Source organism: Phalacrocorax carbo, chromosome 1 (genome assembly GCF_963921805.1).
Source record: "Phalacrocorax carbo chromosome 1, bPhaCar2.1, whole genome shotgun sequence".
Taxonomy (NCBI): Eukaryota; Metazoa; Chordata; class Aves; order Suliformes; family Phalacrocoracidae; genus Phalacrocorax; species Phalacrocorax carbo.
In genome coordinates this window covers 152,980,840-152,996,557 of record NC_087513.1, presented here as the reverse complement: position 1 = coordinate 152,996,557, position 15,718 = coordinate 152,980,840, and the positions used below count along the sequence as shown (strand labels likewise).

Sequence of the window (15,718 nt, the reverse complement as noted above, 5' to 3'; positions counted from 1 at the left end):
GCGGTGTAGCTACAGCCGGAGCGGCAGGAAGAGGAGGAGCCTGCGGGCAGCGGGCCGGGCCGCACCGCCCCCGCCACCTCTTGGCGGGGCGCGGGGTGCAGTCGGTGGCCGCTCGGACCGGACCGGACCCGGGCGTTCCTCGGAGCGGCCCCGCGGTGAGTCCGGCGGGTTCGGGGCCAGGGGAACCCGGGAGTGCGGGGCCGGGCGGAGTCTGGGGCCGCCGGCTCCGGGTTCGGGTCGGGGGCTGCCCCGCTTCAGATCGACCGAAATAGCGCGTACCCGGCCTTGCGCTGTCTGTCTAACCTGCTTCTTAACGCGGTTTTTAGTGGGGTTATTTGTGGGAAATATGCGACAATTTGACAAAACTACCTCTGTTGCATCAAGTCAAGTTGGTCGAGCAGGGGTGAATCTATTTTACGCTGCCTTGCAGGTCAGGGGAACGGCAACGGCAGGCAGCCCGTTAGCCCCCGAAAGAAAAGCGTAGGAAGGCATTCCCAAGCTGGACGTAATAAATCGGAGTCTCAAAAGAGACTTCTGCACCCCTCCTCACTCCCGCATGCTTGTGTAAAGTCCTACCCGACCTGCACGTTTCCAAAACCGACACGGAGTGCCTGCGCTCGGAGCTCGGCCAGGCACCCTCTGCATGAGCCAGCGACGCGCAAGGTCCGCTTCCAAGCAAAGGACGTGTGGTTTCCTGATGATGCTTCTCTCATCTCATTGTGGATTTTGTGTTTTGTTTTGTTTTTTTCTTTCTTTCAGAGTGTAGCAAGGAAACGGAACTTAACTGGCTGCAGTGCTTTGATCCACTTTGGAAATTATGAGCTACTTAACAAGAGTGAATAACGGTATAATGGAGCAGACATAAGCATGCCAAAAGTCTTTTTTAACTAGCATCTTGTTTCCGAAAGTAACTGTGAGCAGGTACCAAGGAAACAAATGAGAACTCTGCAAGCATATACAGTATTTTCCCTGCTGCTCTCCCAGCTTCTGACCAGGTGATTTCCTCTGCTGAACGCTTTGGGGTTGGATTTTTCCACCCCACTCCCTTTTCCTTTTTACCTTCCTTCAGTAGATTGCTCTACCATTAAATTCCCTGGCCTCTGTGAACCCACATCAACTCCAGCCTCTGGCAAGGTCCACTGCCATTTTTAGGAAGCATCCCCTTGGCATGTGTTGCAGTTGAGGCTGCCCACGCTCTTGTGTGAGAAGGAACCACTGGTTCCATGGCGCACTCTCCACCCTGCACCTGGCTGTCCTTTTCGCCCTGTCCCGCCTCTCAGCAGGCTCTTCAGAGCAGAGCCTTTTCAGGTCTCCCCAGCCACTGCCCGTTACTCACCTGCTAAAGCATCTTGTCGGCCTCTGGGACAAAGGTAATATCACGCTCTTTCTTGACCGGACACTGCAGGGAATAGGTCTGCCTGTGGTGAACTGCCTCACAGGAGGCCTTGTGTTGTTTCCTCTTCTGTCTGCCAGGGACAGGTTTGATAGGTTTTTCTCATACATAATATGATCATTTAAAGTCATTGCTTTTACATAATAAAAGATTGCACATCTTCATTCTACAGCTTCATTTTAGAGAGTATCAGATATAAAGCCCTGCGTCAGTGACAATGTTTCCTCCTCTTCTTAACATGCACTTTCCACAATATTTTTCATTCCACAATCTTAACTTCTTGATCAAGTAAGAAAGCTATTTTACAGGCTCGCTAACTTGAGGCTGGCTGGGATGAAACTGAAGATACCATCCAATAACCTTTGTAAATGTTTGCTTTATCTGTTTCTCAGGAAGCTTCACAAGCCAATTATTTCAGTTTCCATAGTGAGCCAGTTTTGATGTCTTTGCCACTCAACACACATCCTGTTAAGAGTTGTCATTAACTCTGTTGTCTTCTCTGTTCCGTGTGGTGCCAAGCACTTTGACAGAGTCCAAATCAATACTAAGTACAACAATGGATGTTTTTTAGCCTTAATTCCAGGTTTAGCTATCATGGATGAAACGGTCAACAGATCAGAAGAATGCTGCAAGAGCTTTTATTTTCCCCAGTGGTTTCAGAAGGCTTAGTGGCTGTGCTATCCAGACTGGCGTTTAGTCCAGAAACCTTGATGTCCTGCTATAAAACATTATTTTTCTGAGGGTAGGAAAGGCTGCAGTTGTTATTAAATGCCTGAAATAAACAGTTAACATCGTTCACGCTTTAGATTTGCTTTAACACAGTAGAATAAATTCAGTGGAATGTCAGAAAGTACTCTACATGCACCAAATAACTAGAAGAATAAATTTTAAAATGAAAAGCATTACTAATCCTGATGGATTAGAACCATAAATTACACATCTTAAAAATATTAACAGACATTCTCAGAAACAGTCAGGCTGTGGCTGTAAGCACACCTCTACTTGTACCACCTACCTCCTTTCCCAATACCCTTATTCCTGGCTTGGGACATGGGATGAGACCATGCTTGTCTACCAGAGGAGCAGAATAGTGGCAAAGGATTTTCCACCCCCATCAGGAGATTCATCCTTGCTTCCACCTGGAGCAGGAGATGCTTTTAGACATTGCCAGGGTACACCCAATCGATGCCAGGCCTGGGCTGGCTGTACTTCCGCTCCCTCTGTATCTCCTGCTGAATAGCCAGGAGGAGATGCAGTCTGCAGGGTGGTGCGTCTCTTGGGCAAAATCCCACTGAGGTGTGTCTGTCTGTGCCTCAGCTAAACTGTTGTTTCGAGGGGATGCCCATGTATTTAATATTATCAAGTCATCTCACATTCTTCTTAGGAGGCATTATGGCTAAAACTTCCTCTTTTTTTTTTTTTTTTTAATAAAAACTGAAACTCTTAAGGTGAAGAGGTGACTCCTGAACACCTTAGATTGGGTTTATGTATTTTCTGTCCCTGTATCTGCATATACAAGACGACAGCATTTCCCCTCCAGGCTTGATCGAAAGGGAAAATCTTGCCAAGTGCAGCTGTGTGTTCTCTCCACCAGCAGCTCCGCAAGACTGCTGGGGTGGACAAGGAGGGTCTCTGGGGGTTCTGGCTCACCTGGCTCCTCATGTATTTTCCGGTATTCAGCCCAGGACTACCTACAGGATTTGTCCCCAGGATCAGTGGGCAAATCCCAGAGCATGTTTTGTATCATAAGTAAATAAAACTTAAGCTAAAAAGCAATTTTTCCTTTCTATTTATTGTTAGGAGATACATGCTTTGCGAGGTTTTACAGTTTCCCCCCTATTGCTAACGGTGCTGCATTTTTCTTCTAAAAAATTAAACCACACCATCTTAGAATTGTTGACAGAGGAGAAAGGCTGCATTTGTTGTGTTATCAAGGACATGTTTCCAGTTTCCATGGCCCTTCTTGTCAGATTCTAGTTCATGAGCCTGGCAAGGAAGCTGACCCTGAGAAAATAAAGAGGAAAAAGGTTGTGAAGACAAACTACAAACCAAAAGCAAAGCTGAGCTAAATCCACTGCAGTGGGCTGAATTCCTCTTAGTAATCTGCAGTAGTTGGTAATAACAGACACGTTTTGACTTACCTTTTATTCTAACAAAACTTAGGTGTATATCAGTTTGTCTTAAGGATCCCATTTAATTTTTAAAAGGGGAATAAACATTGTCTCAAGCTTATTACAAATTCTTGACTCAGAAATACTGTAAATGTTGAGTGGCCATTCCCCCAAATACTGACGAAGTAAAGAGTATGTTCTATAAAAGAGAAATCATCTTGAGATGCCTATTCTAAACGAGTGGTTCTGGGGACATGAAATAAAACTGCAAAAGAAATTCCATAAAGAACAAAATAAACTTTCCTGCTCTTATCAAAAGCCTAGCAGGCTGGACCCTGAGTTTTCAACACTGTCTACTATTGTTCAGACAACCTACCCATCGACTGCTCTAACAAATGTTTTTCATTTCAAATCTGTTTTTCATCAGAAGCGTTTGGGTCCTGCGCCACATTTACAGAAGCAGGTCTGAGGGCTGGTATGAATTCACCAGGGGTTGGACTGGTGTCTTTGTCGGTGGTTTCCAGCTGTTGAGGTACATCTCTCTTGAACTCACTGTGGGAATGCAGAGCCCGGGTAATAAGCAGCCCGTGATCTGTGCTGACTCCACACTGGCACAACTCAGATGGTATTTCTGCCTTGGCCTTGTGCGGCAACACACAGTTACTAGTTCCAGTCGGAATTTTTCGCTCACCTTTAATGCCAGTGTTGTTTCAGCTCACTAGGTGCAACAGGTCCAAGAAAGAGACAGCAGCAGCCAGACAACAGATGTGAAAAGAGGCAGCGATTGCAACAGTCTCAGGGTAAGCAGAGGAAGAGATGAGGAGCTGTATCCAGTGAAATACCCATCTTTTTAAGCAGGACTTGACTTAAAAAAAAAAAAAAATCAATAAAACAGACAGTTTAGAGTGGCAGGCCTATGTTAGGTAAGTGTTTGGAAAGTTCTTGAGCCTTTAGTGGAAAACAGAAAAAGGACCAGCTCAGCTAGATTTGTTTTCCAGATTTTAGAATCCATTAATCCCACATCATTTGCTGACATGAACAGGTATTTCTGGCCCAGATATCTGTAAATGGTGTACACTGTCCAATGCACAGGCAATGCATATTGCATGAAAGCGTGAACTATGACTTGTCTGCTGGTCCTCATACTTGCAAATCTCAGCTCTGCTCATCTTGCATGCAGTTTTGTTTCAAAATCTTCAACCATAAGCAAATTGAATAGACTTGTAAAATTCTATTATCGTCCCCCAGGTAAGTTTGGATTTAGCCTCATAAAGAGTAAACAGACAAACAAGCAAAAAAAAGCCCCATACAACACTGCAGAAGAGAGGGATTAAGCTATTAGATGGTGGAAAACAGGAATTCATTAGAAGGAATAACTCATACGATTTGTCTGTACCTATAAAGTATAATGACTGATGATCAGAAGACACTATATTTTCTAATAAACAGAGACACAGCTGTAGTAATTACATAGTATTTTATATAGCAATAGTCAGCTAAGGCAGAGAAAGAAGGCAGCCAGAATTCCTTCTACCAGCTATCCTCATATATTCAGTATCTGCGTTTGTGGAACATGTTTGGAGGTTTGGGGTTTTATGTTTCTCTTAGTAATAATTCTGAACTTTATGCTGATGAGATGGAATAACCATAATGACTGGAATATTTATATGTTATATGAAATGTATGTGTATATAATATTATATACACATAATATATATGTTACAGAGTAGTTGCCTGAGTTGTTGATCTGGTTATCGGTTCCCTTGATTCCCACTGCTGTGAGTTTAGATCTTTAGTAAGCTAACAGCCTCCAGAAACATTGGAAAAACCTAGAGATTGGGGTTTCTAAACAGGAAAGATTACTTGTAATCAGAGCAAAGGGGCTTGGAAGCAGAAGGAAGAGAGTTAGATATTTCATCCTCCCATGAAGTACAGAAAATAGGAAGAAAATGAAGACCACAAGTCTCTTCCTTCTCTGACACGTGACAATCATTCCCTACACTTCTACTTGTGAGTGCTCCACCAGATTGAGAAACAGGCCCCTAATACAAAAGAACTGAAATGCCATTCAGAATCTGTCTCTCACCTACTGCAGTTCAGAGGCAAGAGGCCAAAGTAAAAAGCAAGCAGAGGAGGAGGAAGAGAAACAGAGGTAGGCAATGGATATCAGCTCCACATCTTCCAAAACTTTCCAACCTGGAGATGTACACATATACCCCATTTTCCCCCCAGCTTCCTAGAAGGATGGCTAACACACCGCTGAGCCTAGAGTGGGGCGCAGAGAGTAGGTATTTCTGGGTACAGGTGTATTTGATCACAGCACTACACGCAGCACTAAGAACCGTCTTTGGGAACTGTGAAAAAGGACCTTCAAAGTGTATATCAAATGCATTCTTGGGGGAGCTCAGTCCCATCCTTTCTGTAGGACTCATGCAATGTCCGATGGTGGGTTTTTTTCTGTCACTCTACTGGCAACATACAAGAGGCTAAATTAGGAAGATCTAGTAGGTGGCACTTTTAAGAGGCAGACGATACCAAGCTGTCCATCCTCAGTGCATCCACACCTATCAATATTTTCAAGCAAATTAGTGAAGCTTAGCAGGCAACAGCTACACTTGAAAGTTGTACCTTCCTAGTTTTGGGGGGTGGGGTGGGGGGTGTTTGTCTGTATGGAAGAGGGACAGAAGTTTTTGTTTAGTAAATTAGCAGGTACTTTTACCAACAGATTTCTTATTTGTAATTACTACTGTGTGTCTAGAATGGCGGTTAACTCTTTTTTGCAAGAATGACTCTTTTTGGGACTCGTGAATTCTTTTCAGATGTCTTGCCTCTACTGAGTCATAATTATTGGCTTGGGTTCTGGTACTAGCCTGGGGACTGTTAACTACCTTTAATTGCTGACAGTGGCTCAGCTTCTTCAAGGCAAGGGTGAAACAGGCTGTAACTACCAAGGTGGTGCCAACAATTTAGAATAGGTGTTCCCAGGCTAGTGCTGCCATTACACAACTCCCTCTCGATGCCACCGTAAACCAGAGCATGCAGGTCCAGAAACACTGGCTTGGAGCACTGCCTAGACACCATAGTATTCCTCATCATTTACATACTTAAGATCTCAGATTTTCAAGGTTTACATCAGCAAGTACAGCAACTCATGGAAGCAGAAACCGAGGGGAAGAACAGAGAACTTACAGGTATCTTAAGAAAACGAGTGACCACCCTCTGAAATCTGCCCAAAGGAGTGGGGCAGGGTCAGTTTGAAATGAGCTTATTCTATGCTATTGAAGATCAGCTCCACTCCTCAGAAGTTATTTCGGTGCTCGACTCCCACTGGAAGGATCGGTAAAGAGCTGCCTGTGCTCCCCTGAAAACCCCACTCTGGGCCTTCAGACACCGAGCCGATGACAGCAGCAGAAATACTTGTACAGGGTTTCAATGCTGAGGTCCTTAGTCAGGCCATCGCTCCCTCTATTCCCTACAAGAAGCTGCAGAACATCAGTGCCTCAATAAACAACGACTGTACCAGCAAGTCTGAGCGTTTAGAAATGATGAGTCAGTCTCCCCTAAATTAGGGGATTGCCAGTGACGTTTTTTAAAAAAATACAAGAGGCAGAAAGCGTGCGTTGTTTTGCTTCGCTGGAGCCGGGATAGGTTTTCCAGGCCCGCCTTCCCCGCTCCTCGCTACCCGACCCAGCCGATCCTAGCGGGACCGGGTGTCTGCGAGCTCCGGGGGACTTCCCGAGGGGAAATGCCAGCCAAACGCGGCCGCAGCTCCCTAACGAGGGACGAGACATGAGAACCTCGGGCAGCAGCGAAGAGCGCTTCTCCCCACCAGGCCGGTCCCCGCCCTGGGCGGCCTCCCCTCAGCGCCCGCCCCAACTCCCGCCGCCCCAAGGGGCCGGAGCCGCGCCGCCTCGGGGCTGGGAGCGGAGCGGGCGGTGGGCAGGGCCGGCCGTCGCCGGGGAAGGGAGGGCTTTCGCGACTCTACCACCGCCCCCTGCCCCGCCGCGGGAGGGGGGAGCCGGCGGGCAAGGACGGGTTTAGCAGCCCCGGGGGGGCTCGGAGGAGCCTCGGGGAGGGAGGAGGATCTGATGTCCCCGCGCCCTCCAGCCACAGACCGGCGCGTTACCGGCCGGCCCGCGGCGGGGCAGCTGCTGGGCGCAAACGGCCACAGCAGCAACTTCAGCAAACAAAGGCAGGCCGCCCCCGGCGAGTCCCAGCCCCGGGGAAGACGACCGGCAGCGGGGTCCTTCCTCACGGCCCCCGGGCCACCCTGGTGGGGAGGACTAGAGCGGCGCGGGACTGCACCGGAGACGCTCGGAGCCCCTCTGCACCGGGCGCCCGGGAGGAGCGGGGGAAGCCCGCCGCCGGGCTACTCCACAACGCAGCCCAAAGCGCCCCGCACCGAGACACTGCCCCCCGTTCCGACAGCACCCGCTAACCCTGCCTTCACCGCCACCGCGGGAACGCGCCCCGCCGCCAGCCCGCCCGCCCGCCCGCCGTCCCAGGGGACGCTGGGAAACGTAGTCGAATCCTCCGTAACGGAGGACTCCATTTTCTCATCGGGCGGCGGGGAACGCGCATGCGCACACCCGCCTCCCTCCAACACCCACCTCCCCCCTCGCAGGTTCCCGCCCCTTCTGCCGCGGCCGGTATCCCGGGCAGCGTTGTCACCCCCGGCGCCCGTCCTCCCTCCCTCCGTCCCTCCCGCGTGGAGAGGATTGGCCGAGAGAGCCGCGGGGCGGGCCAGGAGCGAAGAGGTGATTGGCTGGGGCGGCTGTCACCCGCCGTGGTGGTGATTGATGCGGCTGCCTGCCGAGGAGGGAGAGGGGAGGTAGCGTTTCTCCTTAGCGTCCGGCGCCGCGCCGGGTACGGCCCTGCCCCCAAAGAGGGGTGGTGTCGCATGGTTCGCAATGCCCCCCTCTCTCCGAGGAAAGCCCTCGGAGCTGCTCCTCTCCGGGGCGAGCGCTGCCTCCGCCACCAGCTGGCAGGAGGCGAGAGACTCCTCCAAAGTCCGTGCCCTACCGCAAAAGCACCCAACTTCCCCCGCTCGCCGGCTCCGGCGGCCCGCCGGCCGGCCCCGCGCGCGGGCTCGTCCCCTCAGCCTCCACACAACTTCCCCGGAGCCTCCGCCTTCCCCTCCCGCCCAACGGCGGGGGCTTCCCTCCCTCGCGCCGGCACCGAACCGCCCACCCCCTCGCTACGACTGCAGCCCCGCCGCCTTCCCTCCCCAAACGTGAGTAAGGGGAGGAGGGACGATGAATATGCAGAGGAGCGCTCGCCCCGCCGCGGTTCCGGGAGGGGGAGGGGGAGAGAGCGTGTGTGTGCGCGGTGAGTGTGTCTGTGTGTGTGCCTGTGCCTCTGTGTGTGTGTATATACAGCCCTGGGAGGGGTGCGCATGCGCCGTGCGTGGCGGGGCTGAATGTTTCCCAAGTGTTTGAAACTGGTATTTGGGTTTTCCACGTTGGATCAAGTGCGGCGTATAGGAGCGAGGAGGCTGCGTTAATATCACCGGGGAGCGGCGGCGGCGGCGGTGAGGAGAGAGCGGGGAAGGGGGGAGCGGAGGAGAAGCGGAGCAGAGCGGCGCTGGCGCAGGCAGAGGGGCTGCCGCTGCTTCTGACAGACACTTTGCAGAGCACATTTTGTTTCCAGATTGTTTCGGAGGAGCTGGTTTAAGCCCCCCTCCTTTCTCCTCCTCCTCCCCCCCCCCTCCCCTTCACACACACACACACACACACACAAATCCCTCTGATTGTTCCTACCACCTCCTTCGTGAATTACCCACAACGACAGCCATTCAATCAGCTGCTGCTGGCTGTAGGGGACTAGCGGAGGGTGTGTGTGTGTCTCTCCCCCTCTGTTCCACACAAGAGGAGTCAGATGTAGCTTCTCCCGGTTTTTTGGGGGAGCTACGGAGAGAGGTGGGCAGGGAGTGAGCCCTTCATCGGGGTTACCGTCTTCGGAGGGAGCAGCACTTGCTCTCACACAGAGAGAGCGAGCTGTGGGGAAGGATATATTTTTTTTTTCTTTGCCGGATGAAAATGTTGAGTCCTGCAAACGGAGACCAGCTTCACCTAGTGAACTATGTGGAGGATTATCTGGACTCCATCGAGTCTATGCCCTTCGATCTGCAGAGAAATGTCTCCTTGATGAGGGAAATTGACGCCAAATATCAAGGTAAGTGCTTTCCATATACGTGTGTGTCCGTGTGTCCGTGTGTGCGGTACGGGGCTGGGGGGGGGGGGGGGAGGGTGTCTTTCTTTTCTTCAGAGCTGAGCCTCGGCTCCGTTTGCCCCTCTGCACCCCACAGGGGTGGTAGTTTTATTTTTGGGAGGTGAGAGGAGGGAGAAAGCCAGGAGGAGACATCCGAGGAGGGAGAGGGGCTGATCTGCAGCGTTAGCTCTTGTCATGGGGCGGAACAAAAGGTCTCCAGCTTCTCTTATTAAGCAAGGACTCTGCTTTTCTGTGTAAATTGCTGGCCAAGAAGGCGGGGGCAGGGAAGTGGGGTGTGCGGTGCACAAAGGGGGGCCGTCCCCGGCCGTGGGGCTGAAGTGGAAGGGTTTGGGGGTACAGAAGAAAGTGCTGGGTGGACAGAGGGATTACAGCACAACATTTAGGAATGTACAGTATTCATTATGGCTGTAGTAGGGTAGAGAGGCAGCTAGGGAGGGAGGGAAGGAGGGAGGGAGGAGAGGGGGGTTAGGCGAGAGTGGGGGGCAGGGTGCGCTTTCTTTCCTCCCTCCTCGGTGGGTTTCGTTTCACCCCGTAAAACAGCCCCGCTCGGTGGGGCGGGAGGGGGTGGGGGGGGAAACGGGACCGGCGTGTGTGGGGGGGGTGTGCGTGGGGGTGGGGGGGAATACGGTCAGGCTCACGGATGTGCTGAAGTGCTCCCCTCCCGGTGCCGCCGGCCCTCGGGGCACGCTGTCCCCCTGCCCCCGGGGCGGAGGGGTATGGGGGTGGGGGAAGCCAGTTTGCGCGGGGCTCGGGGCAGCTTTGTCACTTGCTTTGCTGGTGTCCGCTCGGGAAGGGGGGAGGGGAGGGCTTTATTCGGTGCTGGTGGCGGTGACAACCGGGGTGCCAGGCGGGGAGGGCACCCCACACACACACCCACACACCCCTCTCCCTCAGTGGGCGCGTCGCCCCGCGCCCCCATGCATGTGGCCTCAGGGGCGGCGGGCAGCTAGCCCCGCCGTTCCCCCGTCAGCGAACTCGGCGGCTCCCGGGGGAAGGGACCGGGGGAAACTTCCTCGGGAGACCGTGGGGGTCGCGGGCTGGTGGGGAAAAGGAAGAGGAGGACAGGCGAGGACAGGGCGGGCAGCGCACCCCGGGCACGCAGCACCTCTACTAGCGGGCGCCTCCGCGCTTTGCTGGGGACTTGGTGTCGTTGCGGCTTTTATCAACGCCCCTCGTTAGCATATCGCGGCTCGCCCCGCCCCCGGAGGGGCTGATAGGCGGGAAGCCTCCCCACGGACCGGCCGCGGCCCGCCCTCTCCCGCCGATTGGTCCTGGGGTCGGACTATTCCGCCTTGTGCCCCGCCTCCTTGTGACGTTTCGAGAAGCAACTTTTCTGTGGGGTTGATTTGAATATCTCGGCCTGCCCCGGCCTGCGGGTTCTGATTGGCTGGAGCGGCAGCAGCGGGCGGGCCAACCTTGGGCGCCCGGAGTATGACTGACGTGTTCTCGGGACGGTGGGCGCCGCTCTCCCCGCCTCCTCTTGCTCGTGAGTGGCGCGCTGGTGCTGGAGGGGGCGGGCGCGAGCGAGCTCTGCCCGCTCCCATTGGCTGCAGTGGGTTTTCTTTTTTTTTTTTTTTGTAATATTATTATTTTTTACTCTTCTGGTTCTTTCTGACTCCGATTGGGAATAGAGGGCCAGCAGGGGCGGGCTCTCCCTGTCGGCGACTCTGATAGGCGGGAGGGTGGGCGGGCCGCCGCCCCGCTCCGCCCGGGCTCCCCCGCTTCCTCTGCCTCCCCTGTCACGCTGCGAACCGGGGGGGGGGGGAACACCACGACGACGACGGACTGGGGGGCTGCCGCCGGTTTCCTGCCGGAGAACAATAGCTATCTCGTCACTTCCGGGGAGTTGCCGCCGCGCTGGTTGCTAGGAGAAGGCGGCCCGGCCCGGCGGGATGAGGCTGCTGGGAGGGCGGGGGCGGCTTTACGTTAGGGCCGCTGGGGCCCGCTGTGCCGTAATGGCGGAGCCCGGCGCCCCCTCCGGGCCGCGGAGCACGCGGGTCGCCGGGCCTGGGGCGGGGCGGCCCCGGAGGCGGCGGGTGGCGCCGCAGAGGGGCGGGGAGCGGAGGGGCGGGGCGGGGGCCGGGCCCGGGCCCTCCCCTCCCCTCCCCGGGCCGGGGCAGCGGTGGCGGTCGGGTCCCCACGGCCTTGCCCCGGCGGAGAAGGGGGCCCCGGCGGGCAGGATGTGCGGTGGAGGGGGCTCCCCCGGTGCGTGGGAATAAAGCTTTCGCAGTCTACGGCACCTTTTTGGGGGGTTTGGGTTTGGTTTTTTTTTTGTAATTTGAGCGTTTGGGGTGTGCGTTCACAGCTGGCGAGCAATTGCATAACGCAAATCGCGCAAAACTCCGCTCTCTGGTCTTTCTGTTACAGCGCGCCAGGGGAAAGCAGCAGTTTTCTGGAATTCGTATAAACGCAGCCTCCTTAGGGCGGGCAACTTCAGCTGAGCGTGCTGGTATGAGGATCGGTGGTGCAGTCCTCCTCCAAGCAGCTGTCACGCTGTTTCTTCCAGCTGCTGCACTGCTTGAATGACATGTTTCCGACACTGATGCCGAGCGGCCCTTTCCGTTTGCGTGCGTTTGTGAAACAGCACATCTCACACCGTGACTTACATACTGAACGTGTCGGTGCCCGAGGACGTGCTCAGCAGGGCTTTGCAGAATTCAAGATCATTGCAGCCAACTCTTTCTCCTGCATAATACAGCAGTTTCAGGAGGTGGTGCGGTGCTGTAGTGTTCCTGTGTGTATGCGGTACTAGAAGCAAAGTTTTCAGAATGCCTGACTTAAGTCATTAAGTCACTAATTATTTTGTGGTATCGAGAGAGAGGGTGTTCTTCATGAAAGATGCTTACATACCAGATTGAGATCGGTTAAACTGATGGCATTGGCCAAGTGCCAAAGCTTAGAACACAAAGCTTCTGTATTTCAGCTGCTGAAAATAAGTAACGGTGGGTTTTTAGTCTTCCTGAATGCTTAATCTTCTCTACATTTGGGGTTTTTTTGGTGGTGGTGGTAGGAGTTGGGGTTTTTTGGGTGGTTGTTTTGGGGGGGGTTTTGGTGATGTTTGCTTTTGTGTGGTGAGTTGTTGTTTTTTTTCTTAGAAAAAAGGCATTTGCTTAACATAGTTAATAACATATGAAGATACTAATTTTGGTCAGATAGGATATATTGCAGTACCTGCTGACAGGTCGTGCTTAACTGTTGTGAGAAACATAGGCTGCAGCTCTAAAAACTAAAACTTGCATACACTTCCCATGTCTTCACAAGAAATTTGGAACGTGTGTGTCCAAAAAATCCAGCCAGGCAAGACAAAACCTAAATCACAGGATAACTTAGTTGCATATTCAAATTGCTGTTACCACATTCTCTTATTTAAAAAAAAAAAAAGTTTTGAAAAAAGTAAGTTCATGCTTGTGAAATTCGAGACAGCTTTGGTAATGCTGTTTGTATGTATATGAGGTCGTGGTTTCTGTTGGGTGAATTAAGGTTAGATTTTATATCTCACTATGTGTTGCTTCTCTAAGGCAGAACGTTCTAACCTGTGAGAAAGGAAAAATCAGAGAAGGGAGATGCAGGAAAAAAACATTCTGCATCTTTTTGAGGACTTAGTATGGAAATGTTATGTTTGAGTATCATAGTGAAACTCTAAAACACCTGCTTAAAAATAGGTTTCTAGAAGAATTCTTGAAACTTTAAATGCTTTTGTGCAGTGTTCTTTCTCGTGCACTCTTGGAACAATTCTTCAGGTACAATTCAAGATCTAACGTATTTTCAATTTTAGCATTTTAAATCGGAAGCTCTAGCTGCTCCGGTTGTTGCATAGCCTCTTTAATGTTATTGTCTAACTTTTTCATCTCCTTCTTTGCCATAAATATTTAATGAAGATTATATTTCTGTGTTTTAAAAAGTAAGCAACAGGTTTTTTACAGAAAGGGTAAGGAGAAAATCATCTGGACATCTTGGATATCGTAAACCTAATTCTATGGTTCTAGGGATTTAAGTGGCCGCACATTTTCAGCAAAAACAACTCAGCAGTATGGGATGACACTTGCCATACCTTAGGGTCTATCCCTGTGTGTTTGGAGTTCTGCATCAGCTCTCAAGTATGACAGTGATTATTCAGTAACTCAGCGTCTGATTTCTACACTGGTTTGTGCTTTTTTTTCCGTCCCACTCTCTTTCTCCCACTCTCAGTCATTCACTAAAAATATTAATGTTGTTATACAGAAAATGTCAAGAAAAACAATCTATTAATTCCCCCTCTAATTTTACAATTAATTTTGGAACTGTTGATGGTGCATGTGTATTTAGTTAGTTAGTTTGCTAGTTCTTTTTAATTACTGATAAGTTTAAAGTGGAGAATTGTTAGTATGCATAAAATTACATTTAGTTCCTTTGTTTTTTACAAAATTGGCATTTGCAGTCTGTTCCTGCGGGACCGACCAGAACAAAAGTAATCTGCTGGAGCCACAAGCCCCTTGTCAGATACCAGCTTCAGGGAATCTGTCTTTGATCAGCTTTGTGTATTACAAAAAGGTGTTGCTGCACGGAAGGAGTGAAACAGGAAGGCTTTGTTTTGCCATTCTCCTTGTCGAAAATATTTATATAGTTTTTATTTCTTCCTGGCAGAGATTCTGAAGGACCTGGATGATTACTATGAAAAATTTAAACGAGAGACAGATGCCGTGCAGAAGAGAAGAATGTTGCACTGCATACAGAGGACCTTGATTCGGAGTCAGGAACTGGGGGACGAGAAGATCCAAATCGTCAGTCAGATGGTGGAGCTCGTTGAGAACAGAACCAGGCAAGTGGACAGCCATGTGGAACTGTTTGAGACTTGTCAAGAGAGTAACGATACCACTGGAAACAGCGGGAAAACCAGTCAAGATAAGTCCAAGAACGAGACAATCGCACAAGCTGAGAAGCCCAACAATAAGAGATCGAGACGGCAAAGAAATAACGAGAATCGAGAAAATGCTTCGAATAATCACGACCATGATGACATCACCTCAGGAACTCCAAAGGAGAAGAAAGCAAAAACGTCCAAGAAGAAGAAGCGATCCAAGGCTAAAGCAGAGCGGGAGGCTTCTCCCCCAGACCTTCCCATTGACCCTAACGAGCCAACGTACTGCTTGTGCAACCAGGTCTCCTATGGAGAAATGATAGGATGCGACAACGATGAGTGCCCCATCGAGTGGTTTCACTTTTCCTGCGTGGGACTCAATCACAAACCGAAGGGCAAATGGTACTGCCCCAAATGCAGAGGAGAAAACGAGAAAACTATGGACAAGGCGTTGGAGAAGTCTAAAAAAGAAAGGGCCTACAACAGGTAGTTTGTAGACTCTTCGTACTGAAGAAAAATGAAACCACCAAACCAGTGTATTTATTGTCAGTGTCACCTTTGTTGAGGTGAAAGGATTGTAAAATGTATATTTTTAAAGGAGGTTTAAAACTGAACCATTCCTGTTATAGGGACGGCAATAAGCAATTTTGGTTTTCATTTGGTAAACTGTAACGAGGCTGCGGTCTGTGGACCAATGTATTCCGAAAGTAAAGTCATGAGAGCTTAAACTGCATATTCGGGTGGGTCTTAAAAGATAAGTTAATACTTTTCTCCCCCGCGCTCGTGGCACTCTACCCATTAAAATTTGGATGACAAATGTCTCTGAAATGTAATTTTGTTTTCTTTTGCTGAAAAGGTGAATAACATTCTTCAATAAATTGTTAAATAGTTTAGCTATCTGGTTGTATCTGAATAAAGCTGCAATACATTACAAATGTAACTTCCTTCCATGACAAGCAGTGCAAGAGCAAACAAAAGGAGGGTAAAATTTGGTTCCTGCTACAAAGTGTCAGTATAACAGTTCAATAGCAAATGTTTAAATAGGCTTAGAAGATTATTTTTAAAAAAAAAAAAGTTAATGGTTAAATTTTACACAACAAATATTTTATATGCTGGCCAGGTACCACAAGGGCCCTTTTAAAATGA

At 50.6% G+C, this 15,718-nt stretch overlaps 1 protein-coding gene and 2 long non-coding RNA genes across 9 annotated transcripts; 2 read left to right on the top strand and 1 right to left on the bottom strand.

The window, feature by feature from the left end:
- Positions 1-14: 14 nt before the first annotated feature.
- On the top strand, positions 15-2,814 carry LOC135311226 (uncharacterized). The gene is made up of 2 exons (XR_010371019.1): positions 15-155; positions 431-2,814. It is a non-coding gene; the product is annotated as an uncharacterized LOC135311226 (long non-coding RNA).
- A 345-nt stretch (positions 2,815-3,159) lies between these two features.
- LOC135311234 (uncharacterized) lies at positions 3,160-7,937 on the bottom strand. The gene is made up of 2 exons (XR_010371020.1): positions 4,196-7,937; positions 3,160-3,397 (listed from the first exon to the last, which is right to left on the bottom strand). It is a non-coding gene; the product is annotated as an uncharacterized LOC135311234 (long non-coding RNA).
- A 411-nt stretch (positions 7,938-8,348) lies between these two features.
- ING1 (inhibitor of growth family member 1) lies at positions 8,349-15,465 on the top strand. 7 transcript variants are annotated; one of them, XM_064440345.1, is made up of 4 exons: positions 11,947-12,677; positions 13,258-13,347; positions 13,722-13,878; positions 14,359-15,465. In XM_064440345.1, exon 4 carries the CDS (start codon positions 14,430-14,432, stop codon positions 15,060-15,062), a length of 633 nt encoding a protein of 210 aa, XP_064296415.1. In that variant the 5' UTR covers positions 11,947-12,677; positions 13,258-13,347; positions 13,722-13,878; positions 14,359-14,429; the 3' UTR covers positions 15,063-15,465. The 7 variants fall into 7 exon arrangements, with proteins under 7 accessions (XP_064296394.1, XP_064296388.1, XP_064296415.1 ...); XM_064440337.1 differs by lacking the exon at positions 13,258-13,347; XM_064440324.1 differs by lacking the exons at positions 11,947-12,677; positions 13,258-13,347; positions 13,722-13,878 and adding an exon at positions 8,349-9,678.
- Positions 15,466-15,718: the final 253 nt, after the last annotated feature.